The 15540-nt window shown below is 42.8% G+C and overlaps 2 protein-coding genes across 2 annotated transcripts in view; one reads left to right on the top strand and one right to left on the bottom strand.

The window, feature by feature from the left end:
- Nucleotides 1-740, bottom strand: part of ap3b1a (adaptor related protein complex 3 subunit beta 1a) — a 60285-nt gene extending 59545 nt beyond the window's left edge. Inside the window, exon 1 of the mRNA XM_028973798.1 lies at nucleotides 448-740. Within this exon, the coding sequence (XP_028829631.1) occupies nucleotides 448-590 (143 nt within the window). The 5' untranslated portion in view covers nucleotides 591-740. The remainder of the gene's footprint in view (nucleotides 1-447) is intronic.
- Nucleotides 741-1454: 714 nt separating this feature from the next.
- Nucleotides 1455-15042, top strand: scamp1 (secretory carrier membrane protein 1). Its single transcript, XM_028973796.1, has 9 exons — nucleotides 1455-1646; nucleotides 5561-5638; nucleotides 6113-6223; nucleotides 8485-8596; nucleotides 9401-9529; nucleotides 11480-11639; nucleotides 12139-12240; nucleotides 12901-13018; nucleotides 13101-15042. Exons 1-9 carry the CDS (start codon nucleotides 1590-1592, stop codon nucleotides 13248-13250), a joined length of 1017 nt encoding a protein of 338 aa, XP_028829629.1. The 5' UTR covers nucleotides 1455-1589; the 3' UTR covers nucleotides 13251-15042.
- The last annotated feature ends 498 nt before the right edge of the window (nucleotides 15043-15540 follow it).

Here is a 15540-nt window from a genome sequence, read left to right as displayed (position 1 = left end):
AGTTACACGTCGCACACAGAGAGAGAGAGCGAGCGAGAGAGAGAGAGAGAGAGAGACCTTGTACAGATGCGTGCATCTGGTGCACTGACATCAGCACTGGAACGACAGATTACGGCTCCTGAGAAAATGTAACAATTAAAAAAAAGGAGAACGATATAAACTACTTAGGAAAGAATGTATCTCTTTCTCTCTCTCTCTCTCTCTCTCTCTCTCTCTATATATATATATATATATATATATGTATATGTATATAGGTTATATTGTAGCATAATATGAAAGAACGTATGGCCCTTTTCACCACATGCTGCTTTAACATCCCGGTTACCGTGAAGCTAACGCTACCGACGGCGCCGCAGATGAACTAGCCGCCGAGCGGGCTAGCGCCAGCCGGCCCACATCCCTTCGAGTGCGGAGCCCGTGTCAGTGTGTGCCGCGCGTCATCCTTACTTCTTGTAGTCCGTGCTGAAAAGGCCGAAGCCCGCTCCGGCTCCGGCTCCGGCTCCGGAGGAGGTCGGGGTGCTCTCCAGCCCGACTTCCACCGCCGACTCCGCTCCACCTTGCTCGTTGTACGACAGGCTGTTCGCAGACATGCTTGAAACGCTTCGTATTTAATTCTCCGGCGGTCGGTGTTGCCCAGAACGGCTAAGGACTACAGTTCCGACTGTAATAATTAGGTGGAGCACAAAGCAAAACTTTTAATCCGACGTGCAACTTTTTTTTTCTTCTCCCCCCGCTCGCTCTCTTCCACGCAGAACCGGAAGTGTGAGTTGGAGAACTTTAAGTCACATGACTGCCGTGTGAGCGCCATTAAAGCGCCTGACCAACTGTTGCTATGGTTACTCTGGCCCGCCTGCATCCAGCGCCAGCGGCGTTGAGCTGGACGGCGTCTGCAGCACAGAGGCGTCATGCTAATAAACGCCGGGTGCAGCCTGTTTATAATGGTCTGCAAGATGCAACTATACAGTAATCAATAATAAAATCGCACGTTGTTGTAACGCAGTGAGCCTGCAGCAAACCTAAACTAGCAGCAGTTCAGTGTCTAAACCAGCTTCACAACTTTCACAAACAACCCCCAAACAGTCCACTACAACACACACGAATCAGGTAAATGTTACAAATGCCGTAACTGCTAAGGTTAGACGTGTTGATCTTGTACTTGTTAAAGGCTTAAAACGCGGGCAATTCTCTAAAAAAAAAAACGACAGTAGGGCTAATAGCATCACCCAGTCATCTTCATTTCAAACTGAAGTATTCGTTTATAGAATAGAAATAGAATCAATTCTTCTTCTCAGGACTGACAGAAGTTGAGGAATGCCGAGTAAAAAAAATGCCGAGGATACAGGCTGCTTAAAAAAAAATTCTATACAGTTTAAAGTTGTGAGTTAATAATACCGTTCAATAGCAGAGAGGGGGACGCTCTGTGATGGAGTGTTCGGACCTGGGAGTCGACTCTGCCCAATCGACTCGCGGTCTTGGCGATCCTGCCATTTTGCAGCTGACGCGCCGAGGAAGCTGCGGCGGCCGCCGTTGTTTAGGAGCGTAGTTGTTGTTCATCGCAACAGACGAACAAAGGACGTCGCCTATTCGTTATGTCGGATTTCGACAGCAACCCGTTCGCGGACCCGGACTTCAGCAACCCTTTCCAGGTGAGCGAAAACCGCACTCGCACTGGGGGAATTCGTGTTCAGCTGGCCGCACAGGCGGCTCCGCGGCGAGGCTAAAGCTAGCGAGTCAGCTGTGCTACTGACAGCTCGAGTGCGAACTTAACTCGGCGGTGAGCTTCGCCACTACTCTCACGTTCACGCCCCGGCTGCGTTCTTATTTCTTTTTTTTTTTTTTTTTTTTTTTCCGGCGTCCACACGCTTGTTGTCGTGTTGCGTTTTTAGGGTTTAGCACTTCGCCGCTCTGGCGCGTCTAGCTGTACTTAACTTGGCCAGTTAGCTCTGAGCTAGGCAGCTAGCAGCTGCGCGCACGAATTAGCAGCCCGGCTCCGCCGAGCTAACGCACTGCTCCGGGGCTGGCCTGGTTAGCCGGTGCTGCTGGGCGTCGGGTCTGGCCGTGCCTGCGGATGTGGATCGTGTGCGTGAAAGCACACAGCTCCGCCGCCTTTGCCTGAAATGTCATACTAACTAAATGTTATACCAACGCGAAGCGTGTCCGCTTGCGTTTCGTGAGCTCTGTGGAGGTAATCGTGTAGCTATCTTGCCAAACGGCCGCAGTAAACGTGACGTCCAGGCTAGAAAGTGTCAACCGTGGCGAACACAACCGGACACTGCACTAGTGAGATTATTAACTACTTGCAACAGGGTTCGTTTGCTGATGGCAGTAAAGCCGAGGTTCTGTTCCTCGCTGCTTCACTCCGATAGTAACCAGTCACCAAGAGTAGTTGTTGCAACTCTCATTGCCAACGACGCGAGCTGCTAGTGGGCATTCGTTTGCTAGGCCAGCCTGGCTTTATTCTGCATCAACTCGATTTCCGTCGAGGCAGCGTTCGCCTCACTGGCCCATGCTTGAATTCGGGCTTTAGATCAGGAGGCGACGGTATGATCCCGTGGTGGTAACCAGCAGTAACAACCAATGCTTGACTGATAATCCCGGGCGGGATGCGGGTTGGGGTAACCGCGCACGGCTCTTTTTATTGCTGATTTTAGACATGCGCACGGCCTTGGTCACTGAGGACAGCTGTGAGTGATGCTTGGGTTGCATGTGCTAGGTTCACTCACATGCGCACATCATCAAAGCAGGTATCCCACCCAGACCTGTTTTAAATACCCACCACCACTTAAAAATCCCCTTTAATCCGTTACTGCTTGGTCTAACAAAAAAAAAAAAAAATCTTTGGACATACAATTAGCATAGCATGACCAGAATCACCACCACGGAGAAAAATCAATAAACCCTAGAATCGCCTCCATTTAATCACCCAGGATTCTTCTAGTAGAAGTGAAGGTGCTCCAGAGGAACATATTGGAACAGGCAGCAGGACAGTGTTACTGGGTCACCAGTGATCATCTTTATGTTTAACGTTTGATGTCAATAATGGCTAAAATGATGTTGTTTCCCTGGATTATCTCAAACATGAAGGATCACGTGAGCACATCCCTTCAAACAGAACCTGGAGAGTAACTGTACACTGGAGCAGTGGTTTTGTTGTCTGGCCACAGCACCAAAGGTGTCAATAATTTATGAAGCATCATCATTACATTGTGCTTATTCTCCAGAGTGTTGTTTTGAGCATCCAATATGTCAATGATACATACATTTAGAGGTCTAATGTATGATCAGACATTTTTGCTGCTAATTGAAACGAGCACTTATTTGAAACAATCAAGTTCCAATATCTGAGGCAAAACCTGCTAGGTTGCCTAGCTGGTCAGAGATCAGAATGTTACCAGGTCCTGTCAGACTCTAGCCATGTATTGGCAAAGCTAGCCTTATGCTCATTAAGACTCTTGTTTGTGCTCCAATTTTAATAGTTCATGTTATCATATGGTGCTGTAATGCTAACAGATGGTGTCTGGTTTATTTATTTATTTGTTTGTTTTAGGTCTATTGTTTTTTTTAGGTTCTTTCATCTGTTGTCACCCGGTCGCACCTGTCGGGCATAATTTGGTCAACATGTATCTCGCACTAGCCTTAAAGACCCTATTAATGCTCATGGGTAAATTGCCTAGGGTGATAGTGTGGCCAGTCCAGTTGGTGGATGTAGGGACTGTGAGTTATGGTTATGGCCGATGAAGACCCTTCCAAACCAATTGATCTCATCAGTATCTGAGGATACTGGGTATACTGGGTAAAAGATGCAGAGGGTAGCTGAGAAATGTAAGGTAATTTGTGAGTGTGAGGATGGTGAAGGAATGTCATTCCCCCCCTTCTTGTTGTTGCTGGGCTGCTGTTTCTATGGGAACAGTCTCTGGCACTTGCACTTTTTCTGCTTGTTAAAACAAACTCTATTTACATTTTTTATGTTTTCAGTCCTTTTACTTAAACAAGATGAACAAAAACACCAAGACATATCATGTCTTCAGTCTAAATTCTAACTTTCCTATTATCTTTAACTCAAATGAAATAAATGCTGACACTGTATTGGTCTTCAGTGTCACATGAGTGGTAAAATGTCCCACCTGTGGGAAATTCCAGTCTCATTAGTAGCCGCCTCCTCAGTACCATCCACTGGTCTTTGGTTTTAGTCTGATGTTTCACCCTACATTTCTATAATCTTTCAATAATCATATTATCATTTCTTAATCATTCTCTTGATGAGATAAATAACAGATTTTCATTTTAAGTAGCTAAACCAATAAACAGGTTTCAAAAATGGTTGCACCCTTAAAAGTGCAGCAATTCTTTTTAAGGAATTTACCTTAAATGTCATGTGATTACACATTATGAAGACTAGTTTACTGTGAGAACTCACTAAGATGTGTATGAAGACAACCTGTCTTCAGACTTTCTTTTAACTGAATAGATTGTCAAACTGTGATCAGTGTGGCTGTTTGAATAGCCACACCCACTCCAAACAAATAATGAAGTTCTTTTCCCCTTGTACACATTGTGTGCATGGTTATGTTTGGGACATAAAAGATTCATTGCTGTTCAGTTTAAAATATTCATAGCCTTGGCCACCCGACAGCTACCAACCGCTCACTGTTGGAAACAGAGATGTTGGAAGACCATAGACCTGCTTCTGGTGCCAGCAGTGGAAATGAAAGAGGGTTGTGGAGTGGGTGGAAGGTTACTGAAATGGTGTTGTGCGCACGTCTGTGGAGGGACTGTTGTGCCTCAGGCTTGTCTCCTGCAGCACAGATTACCTTTTCAACCTATTTTTAAAAAAAATAGTAATCTCATAATTGATTACAGCATTCATAATATTGATTGCAAAGAATTGTTTTTCTGTCTGTGTGTGTAATTCTCAACACGATACAACTTCAGCTGGATTTCATGTAGCGTTATTGTGAAAACAGTGATTAGTGATTTTTCTCATGAAAAATGATGTTATTATCCCCACCCTTTTCTTGTCTCTCTCTCTTTTGCCTTCCCTTTTTGGTGTCATTGTAGCGGGGAAATCGTCCTATCTGCTCTGATTCCAGGATGGAGCTATTTTTAAAGGTCTCGCAGAGGAAATTATTGGAATCATCCTTTACTTGCCAGGATTAAATTATAGCCTCTGCCTCAGATTTAACTACTCTCTGAGTACCACTCCTATCATCATCATCATCATCAGCAGCAGCAGCAGCGTCGTAGAGAGGACAAATGTTCCCTTCTTGACATTTTGAACTTCTTTCTTTAGAGATGTTTTCCCATGCTTGTGTATTTGAAGGAAAGGATTCTTTGCTGATAATGTTGATCAGTGGAGCCGAAGGCTGAGGTTCATTAATTATCTGAGACCGTTACTTCGGTTGCAAGCTTCAGATTCGGATGACCCTTGTGTCAGGGTTGTTCGGGTGGTCTCATTAAGGATACATCAGGGATGGATCTGTTCAAAGCACCTGGCTTGGTTTCCATTGTTAATCCTGTGTGTGTGTGTGTGTGTGTGTGTGTGTTCTTTTCTCCTTATCAGGATCCGTCAGTGACACAAGTAACACGAAATGCCCCTCCTGGTTTGGAAGAGTACAACCCGTTCACAGACACAAAGCCGGTGAGTCACAAGCCCCCTTGACTGAAAGCGCCCGTGACCAAAGGTTGACATCCCTGCCTCGGGCTGACAGGCGTCAGCTATCAGGATATGGTGTTATTTTCTGAGTTTGTTGAGAAGTTCAGTTTAGTCAGACTTTGTTCTAATCTCAATAGTCACATTCTGACAAGACATTCTGTAGGTTGACTATTCCAAACACATCTATCACACTGACAGGGTATGTTGATGTTGGTAGGAGTGCATCAGACACGGCAATGAGGATTTTACATGTCCACTGCCCAAAAATATCCTCGTTGGAGCCCTGTGGTCAGGGACAGGCCACCAGTCAGTCGTTAGATACCCCAAAGAATCTGCACATGGATGACAGCCCCTAATCTAGTCTATTCCTCAATGGTGGTGATTCATGGAGTTGCTTATGAAGTGAGTGTATGATAAATGAACAAATAGGAGAATAAGGCCTCTGTTTTCTTGTTACAGGCCCCTCCGGGCTCCGCTCCTAAATCCATGCACTCCACTGCAAACACGCAGCCAGCCATCATGAAGCCCACAGAGGAGCCTCCCGCCTACACGCAGCCCCAGCAGACACAGGTACCGCACACAGCCTGAAAATATCGCCACCCTCCTCAAACAAGAACCAGAACTTGCCTGCCCTCTAAACGGCCAGTTTACAACACCATTGTTCCAGGGACTGTGAGATCAGCATCTATTTACACTGCAGCAATAGGATGTGTGGTGGGGTGCAGTTGTATTACTCTCATAGTTCCATGGGTTAAAGTGTTGTTTTTCCACTGCTCTTCTGAAAGAGACAATTGTTCATCGGTACTTTTTTGATGCAGTCATTCATGAACCCACTCTCCACAGACCACGTGATGCGGGCTGCTGAGCCAAAACTTCATCTCCATACTCAACTCCAAGTACAATGACTAAAGCAGGCTTGGATCGAAAGGGCAGCACCACACTCAACCTTGCACTTGTGTCTTTGTGGTGACACGGTACAGATAAATAAGAGCACTTTTTCCACTTTTTTTTGTGGCCCCAGGTTGTAAATTCCTGGGACACATCCTTGCTCCAGATCCCATGCTCTAGTTAGCTTAGAGCAAAAGTGAAGACATACAGAATGTGCCAAAAGGGGAGGTTTTCACATCGGAGCTGCACCATATACACTGAAGGCACCTTGTCAAGATGAACATGAATGAGAGAGCGCAGGGTGGATTAGTGTTGCTAAAGCTGGAACGTGATGCCTGGCCGCTCTGGGACGTTTCTTTTAGCCAGTCATGTTTTACTGCTGATTTCACACATGCTAACAGATTCAGCATCGCTTGTGCCTTTTGGAAATGACAATGCTGAGTGAATGGCATGTGACACAGGGAATTCCATTTTTAAAAGTATGTATTTACATCAAGAAAGTGGACATTACATGTATGGTTACAATGAACATCCTTTCGTTTGTAATATTGAAACTATTATAATATTTAGGTCAAATGGGCAATCCCAGAGACCAAAATTCTGTTAGGTGTCTGTCAGCACATGTTTTCCTGCGCTGTAGAGGAGGACGAAACATAAGGAAGCCATGTGTTTTAAAATAAGTAAGGTTGGCAAAGTTGAATTCACTTCTGCCACGGCCTTCTGTTGCAAGCCCAAGGGAGGCGCCTCTCTGCAGACAGGCACGGCCCAGAGGCGATGTTTCAATTATTCACCCCTTCCTGCGACTCCAACCCAAGAGACAAGGGCTTTTCTATTCTGTGGAATGAGACATTTCTCCATGCACAAGGGGTTAGGGTGTTATTCGGAACATACTTTACCCTTCGGCATTAGAATCAAGCCAAGCAGACTCAGCCAAGTCACATGACTTCGGGCAAGGGAGGTTGGTCAAACCTTCTCTCCATATCTGGTGAATTATGTTTGAAAGAAAAGAACTCTTGAATATATATGTTTGAGGGTTAGGGTTTGATTTAGTTTACCTGCACATTCTGTTCAACTGAATCAACTTCAAAAATGGTCAGGATTTAAAAAAAACAAAACAAAACAATGATGTTCATCACAAAATGTTTCGAGAGCAGTTAAGTGCCACTCAGAACTGGTTTTAAAGTTCACCACTTCTTGTTCTAGCGGTCTCCCACCCTCTGGGGAAAAATGAACCACAACCAGAAGTAAAGCGCCCTGAGCCTTCCTAGCCTGACTTGTAACTACTGTGGTTCCTCAAAGCTCATGAAAATGAAAAGTGATGCCCAAGTGGTGCTGTGGAGCTATGTCGTACCATCTGGTGAACTCAAACTGTGCCATGTTTCTCTGTCCTCTTGACCTTCATACTGAGTGTGAAATCTCCTCTGATGCCCACAGTTTGTGTGGAGCTCCAGCAAGCCTCGGACACACACACACACAAGTGTGACTAATGCAACTATCCTTTTAAAATGAGCCTCTCCTGTGTTAAAACAACGTGCTCGGACAAGAGACTCTGTAGACAGCAATATGGATCATATTTACTACACACAGACGTGACATGTACATGATTCTCATTACACGATGGTTTCTTTTTTGTTCCCCTGTAGAAACTCTGCGCTGTTTGAGTTTTATGATAGTCTGGTTTTATGTTGTGGGTCTTATGCATAAAAATCTGTATCTTACCAGTTCTGTAAGTAGGGTTAGGGTTAAGAAACCCAGGAAGGACAGGATAATGAACATTACACCTATATCAATATCCATAATCATTCAACAGATGTAATGGGTGAGGAATATTAACGGATTGTTAAATGGCTTATGGGGTTGGGTTGTTAATTTTTTATGATCTCATTATTGTTGAATGTATACCATTTCCAAATGACTGACCAATTGTGCGTATGTGTGTGTAGGAACAGGCACGGGCACAGGCAGAGTTGATGCGGAGGCAGGAGGAGCTGGAGAGGAAGGCAGCAGAGCTAGATCGTCGGGAGAGAGAGATGCAGTCCCTCGGGGCATCAGGGGGTTAGGCGACATCCCTGCTGTTGCATTCAAACACTCATACTTTGGAACAAGTGTTTCTTCAGAAAGATTAGAACACAACCAGGCACTGCATTATGATTCATACAATTAACAAGATTAATTGCATTTTTTTGGACAAATCTTAGGTTCACTTGCAGACATTGCAAACAATCTCATAGTTGCAGTCCAGCCATGTCAGCTACTAACATACTTAAGCAAACCTAAGAACAGGGGTATAACACAACCTCTGTTCCCTGTATAGAGGCAGCCTCGGTTCTGTGTAGAAGCACCCTCCTTCTAATCTAGGCTTAATTCTATGATCTATTGGCCCCCATTCCAAGGGGCCCCTGAAAACCACTACCCTTGATCCCTCCCATTATGGCACCCATGCATAAATGTTTGCTAAACGAGGAAATGTCAAATGAATCATGCTGCATCCATTGGACTGAGGAGTTTAATTTTCACAATTTTCAACTGACGAATCCCCCCACCAACCATAAACACAGCACTCTAAAGCAAGGGAAGTGCTGCAGAAATGCAAATTTCTTTATTATTCATATACAACACACACACACACACACATATATATATGGCATGGTAGCATCCATCAAAGCCCCCGCAGATTTGTCTGCACTACACACATCCATGAGATACAGAAATGAGACATTTACCTTCAAAGCTGCACTGCTGTCAGTTTTAAAGGTTAAACTGTTCAGAAATACAGACACTTAACCACAGAACACAAAAGGTGTCAAATAAGATTCCACCAGGTTCTTAGTTTTTGCATAACACTTCTGTCTGTTTTAGGGAGAAAAAACAACTGGCCACCCCTCCCAGAGAAGTTTCCAGTTGGTCCCTGCTTCTACCATGACATTTCGGTAGATATCCCGGTGGAGTTCCAGAAGACTGTGAAGATCATGTACTACTTGTGGATGTGTGAGTATCTTCTTTTGACACCGAAAGTCTATTATACTTTATACTACAATAAAATTCCAATTTCTTAAAGCACTAATCCCAGTAAGTATCAGAATAGATTTTTGTACATTTAGATGAACGGGCAGTAGTGGCCTAGCCGGTAAGGAAGCCGACCCATAATAGGAATGCCGTCATAATTGAATGCCGTACCGTCGAGGTGCCACTGAACAAAGCACCGTCCCCACACACTGCCCCCCGGGGACCTGTCATGCCTGCTCACCGCTCACCAAGGGTGATGGTTAAAAGCAGAGGACACATTTTGTTGTGTTGCTGTGCTGCAGTGTTTCACTATGACAATCACTTCAATGTCATGAATCTGTTAATCTATTTGCTTTTCATAGACTAAACTGTACTGTCTTGTGAAATTGATTACACTTTTGTGTTTAATGAACTGGCCTCACCCTTTTGAGACCTGCGGGGTCGTGTTTTTAAAAGAAACATTTTTCTTTCTCTGCCCAGAAGAAAAGCGCTTTAACCTGTGACTCAGAAAATCCTCTCTCTAATTCCTCCTGTTCTTAATTGGATCATTTATAACTCAATCATTATGCATCACGGGTTTGAGTTCTGCCACAGAGCTGGATAATTAAGGCTGAGTTCTTAATTTAAAGCTACACAATGCTCCCTGCCCAGCAGTCTCCACAGGTAATGTTTCGTGACCGTAGAGTAGAGATTGCACTCTGTGAAAGTTGCCCCCTGCCCTTGCCATTCTCCATTTGCACTGAGTTGATATAGATTTATTTCTGTCTGTTGGAAACCTAGAGTGTTTTCAGATTTGTGTTGACCTTCATTTGGTTTTGTCTGTGGTTGTCAACTCAATCCTGGTTATGTTGAGTCCTGTATACAGCTAAATACAGACATCAAATGGTTGCATCAGAGGATTGAGAGATGTCACATGGAGCAAGTGACACTCCAAGTATGTGCCAAAGTCACTTGATTGCTCTCTTTGTCCCTTTTAGCCAAATTCCACTTTTTGCATTTCTGGAAAATTTCTGGTCATGTGATAGTGGTTATACTAGGACTCATGTGACTGAACTTGTGGTGGCATGTGAATCTTAGCCAGACTAACCCATGCAGCTTGAGATATGGGGGATTTTAGGAGGGGGTTCTTTTAAGCCACTTGTATTGAAAGCCAGTTGACATCATTGTCTGCAGTTTCTACACTTGGTCAATGTTTTAAAAGAAAAAAACTTGCATATTTCACCTGTACTTGGATTTGTAGGATAACTGTAAAATTCCACATAGGAGTATGGAATGTTCTTGGCATCATGAGAGAGCAGCTGGCTGTTACATGGTAACTAAGAGTCACCCATCAGGCTATTTAAAGATCACCACCATAATTGTAAATGTACGGAAGAACACCTCTGTGAATTATTAAATGAAAATTTTCATGTTCCTCTGTTGGTTGCAGATCCTCTCCTAGATCATCTCATTCTTTCTGGGCTGAATAACTGAAGGGGTCTTCCCCTTCACTGTTTTCCATGTCTTGAAATTAAAATATTTTGAATTTGGTGTGTTCGATATTAACCAAATATTATTGGGCTGACAGCCTCCCTCTTGAAACCTAACCATCTTTAGGCAAAAGACAAAGATCCACTTCTTGCCACAAGAGGAAGACATCTGAAGAGGAAGACAATGATTACTGAGAATCTGTTCGTTTGTTTGTTAGCTTGTTCATCTGGGTAAAACTTGTGTAGCATCACATAATTTATTTAATTTTTTTAAACATACTAATGTCTACTGCCTCATCATCAAAATATGAATTTTGATCTTAACACTGTGTGTGTACATGTGTGTATGTGTACATATATATCTCACACCCTTACTCTGAAATTGTTATTTTTTGTATAGGTGTGTGTGTGTGTGTGTGTGTGTGATAAATCTGATTGATATTCAGCACTGTTCTTTCTCCAGTTCATACGGCCACGCTCTTTGTGAACATCTTCGGCTGTCTGGCGTGGTTTTGTGTTGATGCTTCGCGAGGGGTGGACTTTGGTCTGGCCATGCTATGGTTCATGCTCTTCACCCCTTGTTCCTTTGTCTGCTGGTACAGACCCCTCTACGGAGCCTTCAGGTATGGTAGAATTTCCGTCCTCTGTCTCTGTATTGCCCAGTGTTTTTCAGCCCTGTTTCCACCTTTATGTTTTATTCCTCTCCTTGCATAATCAACCACAACTGGCTGATAATTACAAAAAAGGCATTATGTATGTAGGCGCTTCAGTATACTTTGTTTTGAGATTATTCTTACTGTTGTAACTGTCAAACTGTCTTTGACTGACTGTATTCGTGATCTGGACTCTAGTAAACAACTATCTAAATGTGTTCACTTATGAGCAGTTATGTCACTCTAGAAAAGGGTGTCTGCCAAATTCCATAAATGTAAAAATTATAAATATACAGAATGCAGTCTATTATTGCTGTGTTCACCTGATCTCTGACTAAGCTTATCTTTGTATTAATTGTCATTACTGGGCATTCATCTCTCCCCATTCATTCAAATATCTCCATTACCAGGAATAATCTAAAGCTGTGAGACCTGCCATTGATTGTATCCTGCCTCTGTGCCCCTACAGGAGTGACAGCTCTTTCCGGTTTTTCGTCTTCTTCTTTGTTTATATCTGCCAGTTTGGTGTTCATGTCATCCAGGCCATTGGCATCGCGGGCTGGGGGGCCAGGTGAGGATTACCTGAAGGAAGTGTGTAGTCTCTGACATTTTCCAAATGCACCATATACCTACATGTTAGTTAGTTAGTTTTGCCTTTATTGTCATTTCACTGAAGCAGGATGCTACATATACAACATTATGGGGGCTACTATGGCCCAATCAGAGAGACACAAACAGTAGACGGTAGTCAGTGCCATGCTGACAGTATATACTGTATACACAATGGAAGCCCAGAATATCTGAATATAGACTAAACGTTATGGACAACAAAGCCACACAGATTGCATGTCTGTATTGAAGCATTTTTGTGAATAGAAATACATACATATGAATATGTATAGATGACTCTGCAGGGGAATAAATAGATGCAGATAGATTATTGCACTTGCCCGAGATTGTGGCAACAGCATTTGCTATTGAACATTTATTTGGGACTGGTAATTATATCACTTTGTGTGTTTTGTGCAGTGATGGCTTGTCATCATGTCAACTTCAATACAAGGAGAAATGTTGTGGAGCTATGCTTCATTTAATTATAAATTTGAAGACAGCCATACAAATCATTATTGAGAAGAGTAAACATGTCAATTTTTATCAATTATATTGTAATGATTTTCATTGTGGTCTTCTATATATATTGATGTCTGCGTGTAATTTCCTGCTTTGGCAGTGGTTGGATCTCAGCTCTGACTGGCCTGAATAAAAGCATCCCTGTGGGTATCATCATGATCCTCATCGCCGCACTCTTTACTGCCTCTGCAGTCATCTCTCTCATCATGTTTAAAAAGGTCCGTCCCAAACGGCCGCAAATTCTGATCCTGGTTGTCTAGGTGTTGTTCCATTCTGAATCTGATTGTTGTTCCCGTGCAGGTGCATGCCCTGTACCGAACCACTGGTGCCAGCTTCGAGAAGGCCCAGCAGGAGTTCGCCACCGGCGTCATGGCTAACAAGACAGTCCAGACTGCTGCAGCCAATGCTGCCTCCAATGCTGCCCGGGGAGCCTTCAAAGAACACATCTGATTGGCTCCTACCCGCCACCCTCTGTCCATGTTCCACCTACTGCAACTTTGTTCCTCCTAATTGTACTCACAAGCCCACCCCAGCTTCCAGAAGCCCATGGATGACTGCAGGCCGCCTGATTCGGCTTGGTGCACTCTCGTCTCCTCCTTTCCCATGTCGCACACCAGGGTCACAGCCATGTTTGAGTTTGTCTGTGTGCGCGAGTGAGAGTGTGCACAAGTGTGTACGAGAGGACAAGAAGTGGATAAGTGTCGCACTATTGACGAGTGTACAGTCTCTGCCTTCTTCCTCTTCCTCTCCCTGTTTGGGAATCTGTAACTTGTCTCCACAAACTAAAGGTCAAGAGGTTACACCAACCCTCAAACTTCTATTGGCTGCTGTGACGCATCACTCACTGGGTGTTTGTTACATGCTGAATACATCCAGTAGGTGGAGCCGCACCATCTGAAAGCAACCCCTTCTTAACACTATAAACACAACACACTTTTAACACTTGCCTCAGCCTGGTGTGTGGCTGGTCTAAGTCTTAGCCTTTAGCATAAGGTTTCCACTCAGCCTGACCCTCCCAAATGTATATAAACATGTATGCATAACTTCAAAAAAAGATCAGAATTCCAAAAAATAAACAGAACTAAGCTGAAAAAAGAAAGTTAAAGAGCCTTGTTTGTTTTGGAATGAGAAGCGACTCAAATGATGACACTAAAAATCTGCAATACTCAGGATATCTCTAACACATGCATGAGACGCTTGCTGAAAAAGAAAAATGTTGGCTTTCTGGTTTATCTCTTGAATAGGTCTGTTGTCCCTCAGCCAATTAACAAAACTGTGGTCTCTGATTACTGTGTCCTTCACTCACCATGAATCTGCAAAGTTTAAAGTTTATGCCTTTGCACATTTAACATGCATTCTGGACAAAACTTCTCTTTTTTTTTTTTTTTTTCATCCCAGTGGTCTCCTGAAATTTCACTTTCTGGTTTTCATTGCAGTTTGCTGTTTATGTACGGTGTCTGTGTCCTTTCAGTCCCATTTACATTTCCCTTTTTATTCATTATTGTTTTTTCTGTACATTTTTAATTCAGTATTTTTTATTGAGTGGAGCATTGTGTGAAACAGCCTTTGGGGGGCACAGTCATGAGACTGTTCCCCTCACCTCAAAACGATATCAAGAGAGACGAAGATAAATGGTTTGTGTGTGTGTGTGTGTGTGTGTGTGTGCGCACGCGCATGGAAGAGCTTGCTGTCATTTTCAGTGTTAAGACTTACGTTCCTTTGGTTTCAGTAACCAGAGGCTGAGGATGGACGGTGGTTTTTAATTTTTCATTTCAGAATGAAATTTTTTTTTATTCTTTTCTTTTCCTTTCGCCTCTCATTTGTTTCCCTTTTCCTGATTTTGTTAGATTAGAGTTCTACATTTCTCTTTGAGGTTTGTGTGATTGTGTGCGTGTGTGTTGAAGTATTGCAAGTTGTTCTTCCTTTTATAAAATAAGTACATTTCAGCAAATGGCACCTGAATGTTCCCATTTTCTTTTGTATATTTTTTTCTTTTCTAAAAGCTATCGTTAAAATATTGAAAAATGAAAATGAACTGGGATGTCTGAGAATCAATAGACTGGCACCATGATGTGAACTATGTTGCAATGTGGCTTTAAGTTGTCATTTTAAAATTCAAAATCCAGTATGTAGTTGAAACACTGAGAAGACGTTGAAAAAATGGTCATATGTTATTCTGTGACTGTGGAATCTGAAGCTATTTAAAAAATATATAACAAAAAAAAAAAAAAAACAACTTTAAGGGATATTTGTATATTTTGTAAAATTGACGATTGGTTGCCTGTTGTCCTGAAATTCACTGTACTGTATAAATGCACTCATGTCTCTCCTTAAGTCGCATGTTGAGTAGTTTGAGTTTTGTATATTTATTGTATTAACAGTAAATAAAATTTAAGTCAACTACATACTTCCTTGAAAATGTTTTTTTTACCCTTTAGTTTTAAAACGCTTTTTATGAAATTATTACAACCCGAACTATTATTAAGTACATGAAGCTGGCGTAATTAAGCCAGTACTTTTTTATTTTAACTTCAGCATTCAGTCAGAATTACTCCGTTGTCTTCTACAGCAAAAGCTGTGGTTCCCAGAGAGCATACAAAGAACTGAAGAGATCATATTGTTCAGAGATCTCAAAAACCACGGAGCACCGGGAATACACACCAAATATCACACAGAATCATACGTATATGAGGAAAATATTTTTACAGTATTCATTGAATGTTAATTAAATGTTAATTGT

This window comes from Denticeps clupeoides, chromosome 3, assembly GCF_900700375.1.
Source record: "Denticeps clupeoides chromosome 3, fDenClu1.1, whole genome shotgun sequence".
Lineage (NCBI taxonomy): Eukaryota > Metazoa > Chordata > Actinopteri > Clupeiformes > Denticipitidae > Denticeps > Denticeps clupeoides.
This window is presented reverse-complemented; position numbering and strand designations above follow the sequence as displayed.

Excerpts from the sequence above, each read along its gene's own strand:
- scamp1 (XM_028973796.1), top strand. The coding sequence starts at position 1,590 with ATGTCGGATTTCGACAGCAACCCGTTCGCGGACCCGGACTTCAGCAAC. Across the intron at positions 1,647-5,560 it reads ACTTCAGCAACCCTTTCCAG|GATCCGTCAGTGACACAAGT; the intron begins GTGAGCGAAAAC and ends TCTCCTTATCAG. Across the intron at positions 12,241-12,900 it reads ATCGCGGGCTGGGGGGCCAG|TGGTTGGATCTCAGCTCTGA; the intron begins GTGAGGATTACC and ends CTGCTTTGGCAG.